Source organism: Diabrotica undecimpunctata, chromosome 2 (assembly GCF_040954645.1).
Source record: "Diabrotica undecimpunctata isolate CICGRU chromosome 2, icDiaUnde3, whole genome shotgun sequence".
Classification (NCBI taxonomy): domain Eukaryota; kingdom Metazoa; phylum Arthropoda; class Insecta; order Coleoptera; family Chrysomelidae; genus Diabrotica; species Diabrotica undecimpunctata.
In genome coordinates, this window is record NC_092804.1 from 177,153,540 (window position 1) to 177,175,584 (window position 22,045).

At 34.0% G+C, this 22,045-nt stretch overlaps 1 protein-coding gene across 1 annotated transcript in view; it reads left to right on the forward strand.

The window, feature by feature from the left end:
• Positions 1-21,575, forward strand: part of tow (target of wingless repressor) — a 552,940-nt gene extending 531,365 nt beyond the window's left edge. Inside the window, exons 5-7 of the mRNA XM_072524100.1 lie at positions 3,659-3,919; positions 15,808-16,182; positions 21,329-21,575. Of these exons, the coding sequence (XP_072380201.1) occupies positions 3,659-3,919; positions 15,808-16,182; positions 21,329-21,562 (870 nt within the window). The 3' untranslated portion in view covers positions 21,563-21,575. The remainder of the gene's footprint in view (positions 1-3,658; positions 3,920-15,807; positions 16,183-21,328) is intronic.
• Positions 21,576-22,045: the final 470 nt, after the last annotated feature.

The window sequence follows — 22,045 nt, forward strand, 5'->3', positions numbered from 1 at the left end:
TTACCAGCGTGAGTATTTTTTTTCTATATTACCAGAAAAGTTTGTGGTATAAACCAGTGATGGCTAACCTTTTGCGCTCGGTGTGACAAATTTGAAAAATCGAACCATTTTTCGAATTATGTTTCGAATCGAAATAAAAATTGTACTAACCGCGGAAATCATTCGGAACATTTTATTCGCCTCTACAGGGAGAAATTTTATCAGCTGATCAAATCATATAGCAATCTGCTGCTACGTAATAATCGTCTTCTTTGTGATTTAACATTCCGTAAATCCTGCAGAGACCATAAAGTCATTCCCAAATTTCTAAAATACCATACTTCTTTTTCTTTTGTCTCCCAAATTCTTAGAAAGACCAGTTTTGCGCTTCTCTGTAAAGCTGTTTATTCCACTAGACGAAAACTAGATGTTGCAAATTTTAATATTTTCAATATCTGCTCATAAATTCATTATTTGAATGTACATTTTATATTATGGGACAGTTTTGACCGTATCAACACACAGATATCCCTAAATACTTTTGAATCTAAGACTGAAACTTAGAAGCCCAAATTAGCGCATCTAATTGCCAAACAAATTCCAAAACCTACAACTTTAAAACCCACTTTTCTGATACAAATCACATCCCAATTGAGACAATCATTTTCCAAACTGAAGAAGCCATTTACAGTTTACCTTCTGAAGATGCTGAAATAAGTAGACAAGACATCGCCATTGTTCTTAAAAACTCAAAACTGTCTACTTCGATCATTAGCCAATACTAGAAAATGCCCTGAAATAACTTTAGTCAAATTAAATCTAGTCATTTTTTCCGCCGATAAAGGAAATGCCACCGTCATCCCAAACACTTCTTCTTACATTAGTAAACTCTGAAATCTCATTAATACTCTATACTACAGACCAACTCCTAATGATCAAACAACCTATCTAGAGAAAACAACAAAAGTGATCATCAATTAAACCTCTCTCCCTGTTGATAAAAAACAATCTCTAATTTCTCATAAAAATCGTCTAGAACACCTCAAATATATGGCCTACCCAAAATACACAAACCCGATATATCTCTACGTCCCATTCCCAGTGCATACAAATTGCATTCACAACCATTGTCCTAGTACTTGGCCTAAACTCAACAACCTCTCTCGGAAATGCTTCATCCATCGTCAAAAAAAATTATTTTCGTTTAATCGAACATTTTAAACAATACCCTATCTCACTGTTAGACAGTCTAGTAAGTTTCGATATCGATTCACTCTTTACAAACCTTCCTATAAACGAAACTCTAAACATTCTAAAAACTAAATACAGTATCCAGCAGGACCACTTATCTTTCATTAAACATTGTATGTTCAACACTTATTTTATCTTCAAATGGGGTCCTTACTATGCCCAGTAATTGCCAATACCTTTATGGAAGACTTCGAGACCCCAGCACTATCCACATCAATGCTCAAACCCACATGTTAGTGGTAAACCACGTCACCATTAACGGTATAAATGAACCCTCCGCTATTCTCAGCAGCAGTAGTGAATTGATTAGTTATCAGTGTAGTAGTATCTGGGGACTTAAAACACTAAGACCTCGGAAGCCCTTAATGAGGATGTTGACACCTTAACGCAGTAACAATCGACTCGGCTTAACCAGGAAGCTTTTTGAGTCTATAGTATTACTTGATGATTTGGTATACGGATCCGTACATTGCGCTGTGATTTGTATTCCACTATTTTGTACGATGTTGAGGTATGGACAGCGAAACGAAAGAACATAAAGTGGAAGCTATTAAGATGTGATAATATTATTGTATGTATTTTAAAAATATCGTGAATGGATAGAATATAGAAAATTAAGGGAAATTGAAAGATTGAACAACAATAAAAAGAAGAAAACTTTAATATTCGGGACATATCGTGACAAGGAAAATAATAAGCACTGCTGAAAAGTATTATGCAAGGCAAAAAAAGAGTGTAGGCCGAAAAAATCCTACGGCTATGAAACTTGCATGTGTGTGTGTGCGTGTGCGTGTGTGTGTGTGTGTGTATGTGTTCAAAAAAAGTGCATGAGTGCAGTTCAAAAAAACTTGTTATCATTATCATATCCAATCTCCTATAGGATGACCTATTTATGTATATATACTCAGTGACATTAGAAATGTTAGACCCAGAAGGAATAATTTCTTGAACTTAAATTTTTGGCAACAGAATGACTATTTAGAACATGCTATGATAACAATACCAATGTTTTATCTCTAAGAAAATGCCTTGAGTTTGATGACGCCAAAATTACCACCATCTTAGCGATTTTAACAAGGGTAGAATTATTGCCTATAGAGATATGGGTTTGTCGTATCGCGAAATTGTCCGTCGTGTTAATTGTACGGAAATGGCGGTTATGTATGTCTGTCGTGTGTGGACAAACGAAGGTAGAGGAACACGAAGAAGATCAACTGGTCAACCGAGACGTACCACAGAGCGTCAAGATAGGCGCTTTAGATTACTGGTTCTGCGAGACCGTTTTACTACAACGCGTCAAATTGCTGGCCAATGGTTTGGAGTAGTAGGTAGATCTGTTAGTATGCGTACACTATATCGTCGCATTCAAGCCTTTGGACTGGTTTCATTTCGCCCACAACTAGTACTTAAATTGGTACAAAGAAAGGCAGCATTGGGTGGTAGAATGGCGTAATGTAGAATTCAGCCATGAATCACGATTCTGTTTAGGAATGCATGATCGTCTTTGGATGGTAAGACGCTGCCATGTAGAGCGATAAGATATCGGGTTTGCTGTTGAGAGGCATGTACACAGGACAGTTGGAGTAATGGTTTGAGGGGCTATTACCTATGGTAGCCGATTACCATATGAGTTTATTCGAGGGAATATGACAGCTGCGCGTTATGTTGATGACATCTTACAAACCACTTTACTGCCATATCTCGACGGTCGTCGAGACGTCCTTTTTCAGCAAGACAACGCGCGTCCCAATATTGCTCGTTAAACTATGGACTTTCGTCAAGAAACTGGCGTTAATGTTTTGCCGTGACCGCCCCGTGCTCCGGATTTCAATCCTATTAAACATAAATGGGATATAATGAGAAGGAGACTGTCCACTTTGCACCATCCTCCACAGACTCTGGCACAGTTAATACATGAAGTATAAGTTGCTTGAAAGAAAGTACCACAAGCAGACATCGATCATCTCATTTTGTCAATCCTAGACGTATACAGGAGTGTATTCAGCTACGGGGTCGCCAAACACATTATTAATTTTTTTTTTTGATTACTTGTTAATAAAACTTCTTGACAACGTTATTGTTTCATTGTTGATATAAATCTACAATGTTACCAAAAAATTAAGTTTAAGAAATTATTTCTACTGGGTGTAACACTTCTCATGTCACTGAGTATAATAATATAATAATAATAATAATATATAATATAATAATAATAACATGTAAACTTCCTTTACAGACGTTCTAATATTTATTTATATTATATTTATAATTTTAGTAATTTATGTTTTTTACTATTTTAATTTGGAAAGAAAACATTTCTTTATGTCAACTTTCACGTGGAATGATGGATTTCGCGTGTAAACAAAGTTGAAAAAATGGTCGATTGGGAATTTACGGTAAAGCCTTTTAAAATATTCAATTGTCTTAGGGTCCAGACTACAACTCCGAAAGCGAGTCTGAAAGGGCTCAGGAGACGGCCCGTCTGAAAGCCCTACTGAAAGATTGGGAGACTGCAAGCGCTGGCTCTCGATCCCTTCCAGCCACCCCCAAGAAAAGGCCGCCCGTCCCTCCAGGCGTCGTGGGAGTGAGATCCGCAGATTCCGCGGCTAGAGAGGTGCCCCTGCCTCCCATGCCGCCCATGCCGCCTATGCCGCCTAGAATGCCCCCCGACAGAGTTTACGTATCACAGGTAAGCCATGAAATTGTCTTCCGTTTCTGTCAAGCCGTCGGCCGAGATTAGGCTTCAAAATTCATCTGAAAACATTACTTTAGTAAAAAGTGTTTCGCTAAAAGTTTTTGTTGACTTGTTTTACTCAGTTTGTTTTTTTTTAAAATTCTTATTAAGAATGACAACAAATACAAGTATACTCAATTAAGGGAGAGAAGGTTTGGGACGTTATAAAAATATTTTATCTCACATTTTTCATTTTATACTGTTATTTTATCAAAAGTGTTTTATTCTTCTTCAATTTTTGTCTCCAATGCTAAAGCTTAGAGCATTTATAACCAAAATTTGACGAGGGCATAACTCTCTAAGGTACTGGCGCCAAATAAGGCCAGTGCCATAATAAGACGAATTGTAAATATTTTCTTTAATATGGATATTATATACTAGATGTCACCATAAACTGATTTATAATTTATAAACGTCATATAAAATTTTAAAGATATAATTTTTACCAAGGGATAGGTAAATAATTTGATTCAGAAAATATAAATTAAGAAAAATAAAATCAATCGATGTAAAGAATAGTACAAGCTAATTTTTAATATTTTTAACCCTCAACTGGCGTTGTGGGGTCAGACGGACCCCCAGTACTTTTTAAATCCATGTAATACTTACAAATTTAGCATATGTATATGTATATAACCGCACCATCTTCCTTTAAGTTGGTGCACTCGTAAGCCACTCCGATATGTACGTCAACTGTGATTTATTATTGCTGTGAATCTTCTTCTTCTTTAGATGCAAATCCACTAATGGATGTTAGCGATCACATTTTCTATTAATTCTCTATTTCTTGCAATATGTATCAGAGATTGTATGTCGTTAACCCCTGTCCATTGCCTTATGTTTCGGAGCCAGGACATTTTCTTGCGTCCCATTCCTCTCTTGCCTTCAATTTTACCCTCGATTATAAGTTGGAGGAACTGGTATTTTTCATTTCGCATGATGTGACCTAGATACGCCGTTTTCCTTTTCTTGATGGTTTCGAAAAGTTGGCGTTCTTGGTTTATCCTTTTAAGGACATCTATATTTGTGATTTTCGCTGTCCATGGTATTTTTAGGATACGGCGATAGAGCCACATTTCGAAAGCTTCCAATCTGTTTATATCCCTCGTTTTGAGTGTCCAGCCCTCTACGCCATATAGCAGCACTGACCACACGTAGCACTTAGTAAACCTTAGTCTCAGTTGAAGATCGAACTCTGAACAAGTCAGTTGCTTCTTGAATTTTACGAAAGCTTGTCGAGCTTGCTCAATGCGACATTTTACTTCCCTGTGCTGTGAATAGCCAGCGGCAAAGTTCATTTGGAATCTGTGTGGTACCAAGACGTGTTTTATTTCTGAAATGGCCGGTTCTTCCAAAAGAGTGTATTTCAGAGAGCCTAATTTTGATGAAAGTGTAAGGCGGTGGTATGATGAATTAGAAAGCGAGTTTAGTGATTATGAGGACTACAACGACAAAGATTTTTCTCCAGAGAATGACCATAACTCTGATTCTGAGATGGAAGATCAGGGGGACAATGCTGAAACACAAGAAAGTAAGGCTATAGGTGAAGAAGAAGAGGGGCCAGAAACAACAAATGGAAAGTTTTAGTTTGGTAAAAATCGATAGAAGTGGTCTGCTGTTCCAGCCAATCCAGATTTGAATATTAAAACAAAAAACACAATCTGGAAAAAATTCTTTCGGGGTTGAAATGTCTCTGATCCCTTAAAAATAGGGAGCCTTCTTTTCACAGAGGATATGCCAAACGAAATAATTCTACGGACAAATAAAAAGATATTGTTATTTCAAGATAAATTTAGCAATTCTGATAGAACAGAACTGAGACAACTAACAAAGGAAGAATTTAGAGCGTTTCTCGCAATCTTGTATTACTCTGCAATTTTCAAGTCAAATGATGAAGACTTGCAAGAAATATTTGCAACAGGTGGAACGGGACGAGACATATTCAGATCCATTATGTCTTTGAAAAGAGTATATGTGTTGCTCACATGTCAAAATTTTGTTGACTAAATAGTTAGTGTAAATATTTTATTGCTTTTGTTGTTTGATAATGCAGATGATCGAAAAGAATGTAAAACTAATGATCGAACTGCAGCAGTGTATTGGCTATTTGAGCATTTTGTAAAAAATTGTCAGAACTGTTATTCTATGGGAGAATTGTATTGTTTCGACGAAATGCTGATAGGATTTCACGGTAGAAGTACCCACTACTTCTATAATGGCTATATTACTGTGGTAAGGATGGTAATGGTATTTTCTAACAAATGAGGAGAGATGTTTCATAAAACCAACACAAGCGGTGTTGAGACTGTGTCATCCAATTGCTAATTCATACCGAAATGTCACAGCAGACAATTGGTTTTGATCCATAGAAGTCATGGATGCATAAAAAAAACAGGACTGACCTATGTTGGCACGCTCAAGTGATACAAAAAGGAAATACCGATGCTGTTCCTTCCAAGTCGGAGCAGATCTGAAGGATCTTCCATTTATGGTTCTACAATAATAATTTACTACGTTCAAAAAAGGGAAGGCAGTTGTGTTAATATTATCAATGTACCATATAGAATGTGAGGACATAGAATCTGATAAAACCGAAATTATTTGCTTCTATAATCAAACAAAAGGCGGAGTGAATGAACTAGATCAAAAATGTACCACGTATTCTACTAACCGGCGAACTAGGCGATGGCCAATGACTATTTTTTTACAATATTGAATATTGCAGGTGTCAATGCCACATTTTACATGGATGTTAAAGAACCAAGCCATAGAGAGGAAAGCCTTTTACAAAATTCTTGCAAGACAACTTACAGAACCTTTTCTCAATAAAAGACTGTACAATTTTCGATTACCTAGAGAGCTTCGCATGGGTATCAGTAGAAAACTGAAGAAAGCTTTACCTGAAGCAGAGAGGGGAGAATTAAATAATCTGAACCAGAAACGAAAGAGATGTAGTATCTGTGATCGAAAGAATGACAAAAAAACAAAAATGTCGTGCAGCAAATGTTCCCGACCCATATGAGGCGACTTCAGGGCATATGTTTGCAAGAATTGCATTTAGAAAAATGTTACTTGTAAATAGTTTGCATATTTTAGTTCCTAGCATAGTTAGAGTATGACTCTGTACCAAGGTCAGAACTATGGGAGGCAATGTAAAATTAGAAATACAGACGGAACTCATAGAAGCTACAAAAGCTCTGTATAAAGAAAATAAAGTGTCCATTAAAATGGGAACAAGAATCATAGGAGACTTCACCACAACAAAAGGGCTCCTGCAGGGTTGTTCCACATCTCCAACCCTATTCAAAATATACTTAGAGAAAGCCTTGACTACATGGAAAAGAAAATGCGAAGGCATGGGAGTACCGGTACGGAACGAATACCTATATACATTAAGTTTTGCAGACGATCAAGTAGTGATTGCACAAGACCAAGACGACCTCAGCTACATGATGAAGAAACTACAAGAAGAATATACCAAGGCTGGCCTAGATATTAACCTCGCGAAAACAGAGTACCTATCTACAAGTGAAGAAGACATAGAAGATCTACAGATTGATGACAACGTAACAATCAAAGGAAAGGATAAATTCAAATACCTGGGGTTTATAATCACGAAAAAGGCAACAACAGAGAAAGAAATTACACAAAGATTAGGACAAACAAGAACAGCAATCCGACAACTTAACTCAGTATGGTGGGATAGACACCTAAATATGAAGACAAAAACGCAGATTTATAAAACATTAGTGCGAAGTATTATGACATATGGGGCTGAAAATTGGATCATAAACAAGAAAAATAGCAGTAAGATAGTAGCAACAGAGATGGAATGCCTGCGAAGATGCTGCAGAGTAACAAGAATGGATAGGAGAGGTAATGACGAAATAAAGCAAAGAACATCAATAGAAACAGACATACTAACATATATAGAACAAAAAAGACTAAAGTGGTATGGACATGTAAGAAGAACTAGCGACAGCAGATGGATAAAGAGAATAACCGAATGGAGCCCCATAGGAAGGAGGAAAAGAGGACGACCCCGAAAATCCTGGAGGAACGAAGTAGACGACGCCATGAGTAAAAGAGGATTAAACGATGAAGAATGGAACAACAGAGAGAGATGGAAACGGTTGAGCGAGGGAAGGCATTGAATACTGTAGAATCCCTAAATATATATATATATATATATATATATATATATATATATATATATATATATTAGTTCCTTGTTCTTTATATGAAACGAAAAAATCAAGAAAAAAATATTGCTTTTCTTTTTGATATTTCTTTTGTAAGAAATTATGTTCTGCTGTCAGAAAACCTTGAAAAATAAGTTATGTTACATTTTTTTAGCATTTGTCATTATTAATAAAAAATAAATACAAAATGGTCTTACATGGTTTTATTTCAATTAAAATATGTAATTACAAATTATAACAAAATAATGAATTATGTCTTTATTAATTTCACAAAAACTCAAAAAAATGGGGTCCGGTAAACCCCAGAGCGCAGTTAACGGCAGAATAAACCAAGACGCCAGTTAGGGTTAATAAACATGGTCTATGAACTTGACACTAAGCCCTGATCCAATCCTGCATTCAGATGAAATGTATCACATTTCCATAATCGTCTAGTAACACTAATTGTAATTTTGTCATATAATAATTTTTAATGTATTTTATTTTGTTGCTCTATTAAAATTTGGAGAAATTGTAAATTTCGCGAAAAGCTATTTTAAACCTAATAAGGAAGTTGTTTGTCAAAATATCCTGACGTCATTCTTTCATCTTATATACGTCACAAATCCTGTCTACGAAACAAATCAATATCGAAAATATTTTTTATACGAAAAGTATAAAGGGATTTAAGTCTTCAAAAACATTTCTCATCAGTTAATCCCGGCTCCACGAAAAATATGTCCCTTAGACCCTTAAAGGTATTTTCGGATGACTGGATTTAGCAATCTTGGATTCGAATACGAAATACTGGGTACTTTGATATTGCTGGAAAATATAGAATCCGTCATCTTGTGCCATAGACGTACAGAAAGGTAGTTTCTTGTTTGTCTTTTTTGGTTTAAGAATTATAGATCATTTTGTAGCAGTGACTGTAATCTTATCTTACAGTTTTTTCTTTAACTGTATCTGGTTAATTTTTTATTTTTATTGTAAGTGATCAAAATTTGAGAAAATTTATTTTTACATAATCTTTAACAGATCTTTTGAGTAAGAGATATAAGAAATAAACTACATACATATCAAATGTATTCAGTAATGGATCTCGCTACTTAATAATATATTTTAGTTAATATAGATTCTAAAATTTCTTCATCTAAGTCCTCTTCTAGACGACTGCTGAGGTTACAAGAAAGAGTCTCATCGTCTTGCATCCATTGTTGTTGGTTAACAGCTTTCAAGTTAGCTGCCTCTTTTTCTTTTCTAAATATTTGTTTTGTCATTTAGTTAGCAAAAGTTTATTTTACGGCAGTTTTCCACTAAAAAAAACAGTTGGCTTCATGTTTTATTTGTATTTTTTAGGACCTGAAGAACCAAAACATAACTGAAACAAACCCAAAACTCTTTACTCATTACGCAGACTTCATTTTATTTTTGTTTTTGTTTTCGGTCCTGGTTCTCAGGAGGATGTCAAAACACAGTTTTTCTTCAAGAACCAACCAACATGTTTTTTTATCCTTAGTTGTGGCTGGTTGATACTGAAGCCCTTGAAAAAATGTTTTATTTCTATCATACTTAAACTAATTGCATCAAAACTAAACCACTTGGTTGTAAAATGATGTCTTGCGCCAGATATTTTCATTTTTTATAATCCCTTCATTTGCGTTGATATTGAGAAATTATGTTTTTATCTTTTCTGTCAATTTCTATCTAGTAAGTGTCAATTTGGACCATTTCTTTGCACAAATCAATTTTTTAATTCTATTTTTATAGTTTTCATTGTTCGAATACCACAAATTTTTGTGTTCCCGAAAGACCTGCATTAAGATAAGTGTTTTGTGTCAATACAAAATATCTATAGTTTATTTTTATGAACGAGAGGGTAATTAGCATAATTTTAACTGGTAGCTCCGACCACTCCATGGGCGTGCTCAAGATTAATTGAAAAATTACTTTGAATAATTGTAAAAAATAAATGAATTATTTCAGTGTTATAAAGTGTTATGTGTATGTAAACAAAAGTGACCTCTTTTATCACACACTATATTAGAACTGACTGGTCTACATTAAAAAGGGTTTTAAAAAATTCACATTTTTTTTAATTTTTAAAAATTACAAAAGAGAAAAAGAGTTTTTAAAACCGTCTAAGGTATGTTAAATAGATGAATAAAAATATTAATATAAAACTTACAGCTACTTGTTACAAATCCAAATCAGATTCAGAAGATGAACTTTCAGAACCAAGATTTATAATAACTGGCTCGATCATTTTATCAGTAATATTGTCCAGCTTCCACATTTTTTCCTCTTCTTTAATAGTGTGATTTACTGCCTTTTCCCAGTTTTCAGGTTTTACATTATTTACGGCCTCCAAAAATAACTGTTTAACATCATGAATTTTAAAAGTGATATTTTTTCTTGAAACTTCACTCTTTATCTGTGCCCATACCAGTTCAATCGGGTTTAATTCACAATGATATGGTGGGGATCTAAGTACTGTCATTCCACGATTTTTGGCAATTTCATCAATTTCCTATTTTTTAAATTTTTCTTTATGAAGGGCACACAACGGATAAAGTTCCTTTCTTATAGATCCGGGATGGTACGTAATATTTTTTGAACTCAGCCAATTCTGCAAGTCTTTTTTTAACCACTTGGTTGTGGGCAGTCCTTCTATAAGTCTGGAGTGATAACTTGCATTATCCATTACTATTACACAGTTCTTAGGAAGAAGATCTATCATTTGTTCGAACCATTCTTGAAAGACATCAGCGTTCATGTCTTCATGGTAGTCACCGGTACGAGTTGATTCAAAAATTAATAAACCACCTTCAACAAAACCGTCTGAACTGCCAATGTGTACTATTATCAGCCTGCGTCCCTTTCCTGATGGTGGGTTTAAACCAGTAGATAAGTTATTTACAAAAGCGTGCCTTTGACTTGTAACAGTTTCATCCTGCCAAAATTTATTTGGTGTATGACCCTCGTTGATCCAGGTTTCATCAAGATAAAATATTTTTCTTTTTTGGTTTCTCATTTCCTTTATGGTTCTTAGAAAATGTCTTCTCCATATGACAATATCGCTTCTTTCTAATAAAATAGACTTTCTGGGATTCTTTTTCCAGCGGAAGCCTATTTCTTTTAAAAGTTTCCATAACGTACTTCGACTCATTTCTGGGTAATCCTTATCATCTCGAACTGAGACAAGAACTTTATCCAATGTTGGAAATTCTTGTCTAAAGAAGAATTCATGCACTTTCCGTCGAAGTCCTTCTTTAAAATGATATTCTATTTAAAATTTTGGTTTCCCTGGAGCATTACGTGGCATTTGAAAACTACCACATTTCTCTTCTTTAATAACTCTGTAAATCGTAGATTTCCCAACACCAAGTGTACTGCTAAGTAACTCAACGGTCTCATCAACACTTTCACATAAACGTTTGTCTGTAAATGATTTAAAACAATTAAATATTAATGTTTTTTCATTAACTGTTAGAGAACCAATTTTTCGGAGTTTACACGGCACTTCCAAATTTTCCATAACACTAGTATACACAATAAACTGCACCTTGCAACTGAAGTACCTACTTTTAGTGAACTGTTAAGAATTTTGAATACGCCACTTGTACCTTCCTATATACAAAATGGAAAAACCCACTATCACATTTTCTGTGGAATAAGTTTAGAAGGTAATTATCTAGTCAATTACTGTCGTAGATTCCTGGAATTAAAGAATTAAATGTTTGATTGTTGAAACCCTTACTTCGTGGAATGCACTCATTTCAGATAAAATAAAACGTTTTATTTTATCTAAAGAATTAAACTTTATTTTGCAAATAGGCAAAGAATTAAACTTTATTTTGCAAATAGATAAAATAAAACGTTTTATTTTATCTAAAGAATTAAACTTTATTTTGCAAATAGGTAGGTACTTATTAAACTTTTATTGGTTATATATAACCAATAAAATAAACATCTTACATTTCTTGCAAATTCATTAGTACCTGTTAACCTCCATCACTCCGACACTGGCAACCTTACTTAGGGATTAGTTACCCTCACAACTATTGTATTCTATTCTGCTCCAACCTGTATACCTAGTGGTCATACTCAATTTAAAATTGTTTTCCTATATACTTCTGTAAACTTGTTGACAAATATCTGTTTTTCATTGAGTCACCCGTATCAACAGTTTAGGGATTTGCATACATAATTTATTGTTTTATTACTCTATCATACATAAAAATACACTATAATATATTTGATTGATCTGATGTTCTTGTATCTTCTTCTGGCTTATTATCTTCGTTGATTTTATCTTATATCCTATAATTGATCTACGATGAAAAAGTATTTTCTTCATTAAAGATATAAGAAATATATTTAACAAAAATATTTGCTACGTCACTGACCTGTACCTTTACGAGAATGTCAAAGGCACTCAAGCTCCGCTTCTAAATCGGCATCTTATGTATTCCTCTGAATCCAGAGTATTATCCAGAGAGACTATATCAAGATATGCCCGAAGCTGAGGTTAAATGGTTATGGCGTACTAAAATATTGCTGGGATTAATAAGTGAAGGAAAGTATATTATGATTTTTCAGAGTGATATGTTTTGGATAACGCTTTGTAACAATGGAAAGATGACTATGAAAATATGCTAAGTTTAATTAAAGGTAATTAAAAACTTTTGTGTATCTGAATAAAAAAAAATGTCAAGGTTTCTGTGTATTATGCGTGAAATATGGGGTGTTGGATATGGACCTCTTATTTGCTTCTCCATTTTCAATATCAATCTTCAGATGATTTTTTAGGCTAATAGATCATTTTATTTACGGTTTTCTTCGCTCTGGCTTTTATATTTATGGTCGAAAGTGTGATATTATTAATATTATTTAATTTATATCAGTCCATGAGTCCTTCTCCATGGATGATTTCAATGTTCATTATTTTTATTTTTTTCCAGTTTTGATTGCAAGCACTTCACTTTTTTTGTTAAATTATTTCTGTATTTCTGTATCTCTTGTTTTGTTGAACAAGTGTTTTTCATTGTTCCATTTGTGAGTTTCTTGTGAAATTCATTACTCGTTTTTCTGTTACATTTATGTCACTCCTAATACATTGCTTACGATATCATTGATTATGTTAAGTTATGTAGGTTGAATATTATTGGCCACTATGTTTTTAATGCTCAATATATATAACATAAGTTTTAATTGACATGAGAAAATATTCAAAATGTGTCAAACATACAATGCGCGCCTAATGTATCGAAGCAAAGATATCTGTGACACCAACGGTGACACCCAGTATGGTATAGTAAAAAATTGTTGGTTAAGTATCCATCCCTATAAAGTTCAATTATTGTTACAGAAACTGAATGAAGACTATCCAAATCGCAGAATGTAGTTCTGTGATAACTAATTTTTTTAACCAAATCCTTTTTTCTGATGAGCTACTTTTATCTTAAATGGCATGGTCAATAAACAAATCTGATCAAATAAAAATCTGCATTTGATGGTGTAGTAATATACGCAGTATCAACAAAATATCAATGTGTTGGCAGGAATTATTATTAATAATATTATTGAACGTGGTTCGTCATCTTAGGTTCCGTCTGGTTCCGAGGCTTTATATCGGTTCTTTGAGCCTTGTTTTCTTTTACAATGGGTAGGATGGTAACCTGGCCCATCAACCCTCCTCTTTTGACCTCAGAACGCGGCTTCTGAGCTACCCAATACACCCAGTCATCGCGCTCATAACCCCCAGGAAGAGTTTAGAGTTAAAGAAGACCCCAACAATTATAGGGGTATAAATCTACTGAACACCGCGCTTAAGTTTACCACAAAAGTCCTAACCAACAAAATAAATAAACTAACAACTTTATCAGACGAACAACAAGGATTCAGATCCGGAAGATGCTACGTAGACGCCGTATTTGTACTAAGACAAATCACAGCAAAAGCCATCGAGTACAATAAACCAGCATATCTATGTTTCATAGACCTGACAAAGGCTTTCGATCGCATCCAAGTCAAAGACCTCTTACATCTACTCTATATAAGAAACATACCAATTAATATTATATAAACCATCGAAAACATCTACTTACATATAATAATAGACGAAATAATACAAGCAGTGCATAAAGGTCATGGTTACAGAATGGGGAACAGAAAAATCCAAATATTATGTTATGCAGAGGACGCCGCATTAATCACCAAGACAGAGGACGAGCTCCAAAGATTAACACGTATCTTCAATACAACAGCCAAGAAATACAATATAATAATATCAGCAGAAAAAACCAAATGCTTGACAACATCTGAATATCCACTACGATGTAAAATTGAAATTGATAGAAAAATAATAAAGCAGGAAGCAAGGTTTAGATATCTGGGAATAAATATAACTAGTTACGGAGATGTTGAAGAAGAAGGACGACAACAAAGGCTAAAAGCAAGTAATGCGGCGGGATCTCTTAATTACATAATCTGGAAGAACAAACACCTAAGACAAGACACAAAAATAAGAATTCTATATATATTATACCTATATTAACATACAGGGCGGAGACAAAACCTGACACATCTAAAACGAGAACTACTAAAAACAACAGAGATGAAAATACTCCGACGAATACCAGGGAAAAGTCTCTTGGATAGAGAGAGAAGCAAAAACATAAGAAGAGCATGCAATATAGAAGACATAAATGGATGGGTGACAAAACGGAAACAGGAGTGGAACGAACGCATTAGTAGAATGGCAGAGAATAGGATCGTACGAATAGTACGAGATAAGTCACCAAATGGACGAAGAAGCATTGGCAGACCAAGAAAAAGATGGTGCGATAATTTAAACAATTCAGGAGGCTAATATTAAAGAAGAGACAAGCTTTAAAACCTACATACAAGACAGAAGAAGAAGAATACTATTATTGTACCTTATTTTTGGGACAGGGCCATAACAAGTGAAGAATACCAAGCATTTGTAGAATTGGAGTTATATCCAAAAATAGTCCGACTCTTTCCTGATGTTATAAATCCTTATCTCGTAAATAGATCAATGTGGTTTTAGCAAGATGAAGCACCTCCTGATTATCTTCGAGGCATTTGTGGCTTTCTCGATAATACATTTCCAAATCGTTGGATTGGACGAAGAGGAGCTATAGAATGGCCAGCAAGATCCCCGGATTTGACACCTCCAGATTATATTTTTATGGTGTAAATTAAAAAGCAAGATATATGTAAATACGCTACAGACTATCTAAGAACTGAAAGACAGAATTACAGAAGATATAGGACTAATTTCTCTGTTCTGAAATGATTTCTGTTTTCAAAGACATGATGGTCATATTGAATACCTTCTTTAATTTTTTTAGGTGTTTTCTGTTTATACAGCAATATTAATTACAAGATGTTAATGGTCAATATTGATCATTAACAGATTATATGTTGCATGGGCAATAAAAACTGTAACAAAAGATTGTAAAATATACGGATAAATCTCAGAAACTGTACATTTGTAAATTTCGAAAATATAAAATGTTAAATAGCTGTTTCATCTAATGCATATAGCCAACATTTTGTTACTATATCATACAGGGGTGTTCATAGTTTACGCGCGCTCTGTATAATCAAAATACTTGCATACTTTTTTTTTAGATTCCTCCAAGTGTCATCCATCAATCATACGGAGTGCAGCCTCAGTACCGCCAAGTGACCTACAACAACCCCAACTATGTAACCCAGAGTCCTTCGCACCAAATGACCTACCCTTCAGCCATGCAGTACCAAGCTATTAGTCCCATGTACGCCAACCAGCCGGCGTACCAACCTCCGCCAGTGAGGCAGTATCCGAATTATGCGCAGCACGCAAGTCCCATTAAGACTTACATGAATAATTCGGCGAACCATATACCGTACGACCAGCCGGTAGCCTATTCACCTACACACAGATTATACGGAGTACCAATTGGAGCTCAACCGGTCGTTGGAGGTCAAGCTGGTATGGTCAAGGAGAAGCCTAGCGATATGGGAGTAAGTAAATCAAATAAGGTTTTAAAGAATGTGAATTTAGGATTTATATAATATCATCATAGTCATTAAAATGTTCTTTGGTTCATTCCAACAGCATACAAATCTCGCAAGTTCTTCAACCATGAGGTTCTTCTTCGTCCTGGACTGCGTTTGCCTGCTATTTTTCCTTGCATGATATTTTGTAGCAACCTATATTTGGGATCTCTCATTACATGTCCGAAATACTCCAGCTTTCTCTGCTTGATGCTTTTTTTGATCTCAGTAGTCTTGCTGAGACGTTCTAGTATTGTGGAGTTTCGAATCTTCTCCACCCAGAAAACTTTTAAAATTCTTAACATTATACAAACATTAAAATTCTTCTATAGCACCACATTTCGAAAGCCTCCAGGCGATTTAGATCGATTTTATTCACAGTCCAGGACTTGACACCGTAAAGTAAGACCCAGAACACGTAGCAGCGGAGTAGCAATTTTAGGTCTCTGTTACATAACACCTTGGACATCCTTCTAAAAGTCGCTCTAGCCTGCTCTATCCTAGATCTAAGCTTGATCCTTGCCCAAGTTTGATACTATTTACAAATATAGACGGTTTTATATGCTGTTGTTTACTTATTACGAGTATTTTGGCTTTCCGTATGTTCAGATCCAGACCTGCCTCCCTACACAACTCTCAACGACACATCAAGTAGTGTTTTCAGATGTTCTTGACTAGAAGCCAGGAGTACTGTATCGTCCGCATATTGCAAATTATTGATGACTTCACCGTTCACAAGTATTCCTTCTTGTTTTTCATAAAGTGCTTTTCTGAAAATTCTTTCGGAGTAAACGTTGAAAAGTAGGGGTGACAAGAAGCATTTCTGCCGTACTGCTCTTTTAATATTAAGAGCCTGTGATTCCACACCATCTACTGATGTTGTTTGATTCCAATATAAATTTGCAATTATTCGAACATCTCTACCGCCCAATCCAATGTCTTTTAGAGCTTTGATCAATATAGAGTGCTTAACACGATCAAATGCCTTTTGAAAGTCAATAAAACAACAGTATATGTCTACAGATATATTTTAACATCTTTGAGCAAGTCCGTTCATTTCAAACAGTGCCTCTCTCGTTCCAAACCCGTTACGGAAACCAAACTGTGTGTCATCCAGGTATGCCTCGCATTTATTGTAGATACGACCATGTATTACCTTCAGAAACATTTTCAATGTGGTTTCAAGTGGTTTAACAAACTGATGGTTCTATAATCAGCACAGGTTTTTGCTGTTGTCTTCTTAGGTATAGCTATAAACAGTGAATTAGACCAACCATTAGGTAGTTGTCCGCTGGTATAAATGGTATTGAAAAACGAAGTTATAGCCTCTAAAACATTGCTATCATTTATATAGCTTAGTTACATGTACGTTCTCAGTATACCTACTGTTTGTTGAAAAGCTTTTTTGTAATGTCTGCTCATCGCTGCGGAAATCTGCCGCACTGGCGTTGACTCTAACGCCATCCTTGGACCAACAACCGCTCCACTTTGTGATCGCTTCCATGGTTATAACCAAAGAATTTTAAAATTTTAAAGTAAACAGTACTAGAGAGCTCATTGGATGTTATTGGTGTATAGTTTTAATAAGTAAGTAATTTCTTCAAAAGTAGAGACTAAAAGTGTAGTGTTGTCCGCGGAACGCAAGTTATATATCTTGACACCTTGAATAAACGTGAGTTTACCCCAGTCATTTGGTTACTTTCCGGTATTCCAGATCTCATTGCAAATTCTAAGCATTACTTCCGTCCGTAATTCTCGCATTTCTTTGAGTGTTTCAGCTGTTATTCCATCTTCTTCTTCTGCTTTTCTGAATTTTAGCTTTTAAATTACCGCGTCAATTTCTGATTATAATATTTGAGGTTCTTTTTTATAACTTCTTTTCTCTGTATTATTGTCTGGGTCGTTATTAGAGAATAGTATTTTGCAATATTGTTTCCACACCTCTGTGTTACCGTCTGGGTTTGTTATGGTATTTCCACTATTATCTTTGATGATCTGTGTTTGCGGTTTGAATTCTCTCGCTACATACTTGACTTTTGAGAAAAGTTCTCTAGATTCTTCGCAGTCAGCATGTTCCTCTAGTTGTAAACATATGTTTTTAATATAATTATTTTTCTGGCACAAGTGTTTTATGATTACTATATAATAATTAGTATATAATATAATAACTAGACTTCGGCAAATATGCAAATAAAAATGTAGAAAATATGCGCATAAATATGCACGTGTTTACACGAAAATATGCAAATATTTTACAAAATATGCATACAAATAAATAAAAAAATCGTAAAATAGTAACAATTTTATTTAAAAAAAAAAGTGTACATAACTAAATATTTCCTACTATTCATTAAGATTTACATTTATTTTAAGTAACTACATCATTTTTAAGTATAAATAAACTTATTTAGAATTATGGTAACAATAAATGACAAAGTGGTGTTCAAAATTTTCTAACAACAACTTGTGGCTTCTGTCTGAGTACATATATTTATATATGGAAAAACTTCGTTCAACATCAACTGATGTAACGGGAGCATTTTTCAAACTAACCAAAACATTTGGTTCTAAATTAATTGTTTCCGAAATATTTCCAGCTAGAACACTGACTACTTCAGAAAGAATATGGTAACCTTTATTTTTTTCCATAGTAGCTTCAAATTTTTTTAAAATATCTTTTCCAATATTACCTCTAACGTTCCGACAACATGACGCAAATTCTTTTATTAATGCTGTACTTTCGAACAATGACAGTTTTGGTGATTCTAACTGAGTAATTGTTTTTTGAACAAAACTAAAATTTGATTTTATAAATGAAAGTTCTTGTTGAAGCAAGTTACTCTGAAAAGTTTGTTTAGAATCCAAAAGAGATTGGGAACTTTCATCTGTTAACGTATCAATTATGTTCTTTATTTTAACAAAATGATCTGCATAAAAATTAGCTGCTTCTAACCATGTTCCCCATCGCGTTAAAATAGGTTGTGGTGGAAGAGGAATGTTAGGTAGCATTTCTTTATAAAGTTGAATTCTTATAGGAGATTTAAGAAATACTTTTTTGACACTGGATATCATGGTATTTACAAGAGGAGACTTTTTTCGTATTTCCTCTGCAACTCTGTTTAATCCATGCGCTACACAAGTAACATGTATTAAATCTGGGAAAAATATTTTTAAATTTTATCCTGCTTTCACCATATAAGGAGCAGCATCCGATAAAATAAGCAGTAATTTATTAGAAGGAATAGTTGTCGGAAGAAAAAAAGTTGCTAATGTTTCTTGTATAAAACGCGAAATTGTTAAAGCATTTGTTTTCTCAAGTTGCTGGTATGATATAAGATGAGATTTTGGTAAGGTATCTTCTTTAAGAATACCAATCAATAAATGAGCAATATACTTTCCTGAGGAATCAGTGGTTTCGTCTACAGATATGTAAAAATAATTATCTGCAATTTCTTCCTTAATATTAATTAACACCGACGAGTATAGCCCGTTCACATTATTTCTTCTTAGAGACCGATCACTTGGAACATTAAGTTTGCAATATTTTTTTAGAAACGAACTAAAATTTACATTTGCTAATTTTGAAAGCGGTATGTTTGCAGACACTAATGCGCGACACAAGTCTTCATTAAAAGTTTCTTGCTCATCTAATTTTTTTGAAGTAGATTGGAAACATTTAGCCGAATGATGTTTTCCTCCTATTTTTCCTTTTTTTGCAATGTGTGAAGCAGTTCTCACATGTTGGTCTATCTGAAATTTCTTCTCACATGCTATCTATAAATAAAAATAAAAACCTTTATTTTAACCCAACCTTTAAAATATAAAAATATACAAGGTGTTTTTGGTTAATCAAATAACTGGTTTGGAAAAAAAAACACTCGCTAAGTGTTTTAAATGCAGTATTAATCCACAAATTAGTTTTTGTTACTAACCATTAGTACATCATATAACTTATTTTAAAATTCAACAAAAGTTTTTTTTTGTTAATTCAATTACAATAAAAATAATTGTGTTTTAGAATAGCTGACTTCATAAAAAAAAGTAAAAGTGAAAAATTTTTCTAAATACACACCATTGTATTGTACCATGGACAATTTTTTCTCACTAAAGGAAGCTATTTTTCATTTAAAAACAACCTACGAGTACTAAATTTCAAGTAAATACGTTTATTGGTTTTAAAGTTATTGTTGTTATTAACTAAAAGAATTTATTTTTTTTTAATTTTAACACCCTGTATCTCGAAAAGTAAATAAGTTTGACCCCTCATTAACTATATCGTTTTGTTCAATTTTTCGAGAAGTATCTACAGTCAAACGTTGTAAGTGTCATTTGGAAACACCCTGTATGTATGAAATATTAGATATTTAATAGAAAATATTAGATACGTACAATTTTGCCACAGACTGAACAGTAGATTTTTCCCATATCCATAGACAGCTCTTTATAAGGTTTAATCCAAGTTGAAGCACTGGTTGTTTTAGGCATTATAAAATCACAATCTTCCTTTTTGTTACGCACAACGAGTGTTTACGCTTTGAATATCAAAACAAAAATGATTTACAAATCTGAGCATCAAATTAGAAATGTTTAGGTACCTAATTCAATAAACTGGGAGATTTTGGAAAATCCCTAAATTAGGAACAAAACTATTAACCGTTTACCCTGTTAAGATACAATAAATTGTAGATAGATTTGGGGATTAGATCATAAAATGCAAATGAGCGAACCCTTAGCGATTATCCAATAACTGAATGCCTCAGTGACCGAGACTTTCTAAGAATGTTGAGGGCTACTTAAATTGATCTTCTTTGAAATTGTAAATGTTTTGTACCTGTAGAGATTACGTACTTAGATCATTTCTTGATTAAAATGACTACAAAATTTTATACAAGAATTGAAATAAATTGGTATGTTTAAAAATTTTCAAATACAGTATAAAAATCTGAAATTTTATGCACTTTATGCAAACTTTTATACAAATATGCCAAAATATGAAATATTTGCATAAAATATGCACAATATGCAAAATATGCAATATGCATATTTGCCGAAGTCTAATAATAACTTAATTATTGTTCAGGAAATTTATCTTTATATTTACTACTTGTTTTAGTACAAACCCTCCTACACCAACGGCGAACTCCTCCAACAGCACATGTACAGCCAACAGTACCAGCAATATAAGGAAGCACGGGAGCAAGTGCTGGCTCAGAACCAGCAGCATCCAGTCGTATACAGAGGACCACCGAAGAATTATCAGAGTAGTGTTACGATTCCAATAGTAGTGAAAAGTGGGCAGCAAAGCGACGCGAACATGTTACATAGAAAACAGTATGAACTGACGTGATATAATAATTTTTAAGGAAGATTTTACGTTTATGATATCTGATCGAACGTGATGATAGTTTTGTTCCATAAAAAGAGGTTTACGTTTAAATAGAATGGTTAAATATGGTGAGTTTATGAAATAAAAGTTAAATGATAAGTAGGTAATTGTTGCTGAAGACCAAAAGGCTAAAATGCTGATGGCCCCGTCGTTCACTAAAAATAGGTCTTCTTCTGTGCAGGTCTCTCTCATCTTTTAACATTGTGACATAGGTACAATCTTAATCTGTCTCGGATGAGTAGAAACCTTTTTTTTTCCTGACGATACATATTTATTTTACTATCTTACTGGGACAGCCAAGTATAGAGTCTACGAAGTAGAATCTTAAACCATGTGTTCGATGCTATGAATTTTGTTCTACGTGCCTAATGCCCAGTAACTTCTTAACTATACAATATTTTTTATTTACAATCTCACTTCCACGTTTTTGTTATAATTCGAAAA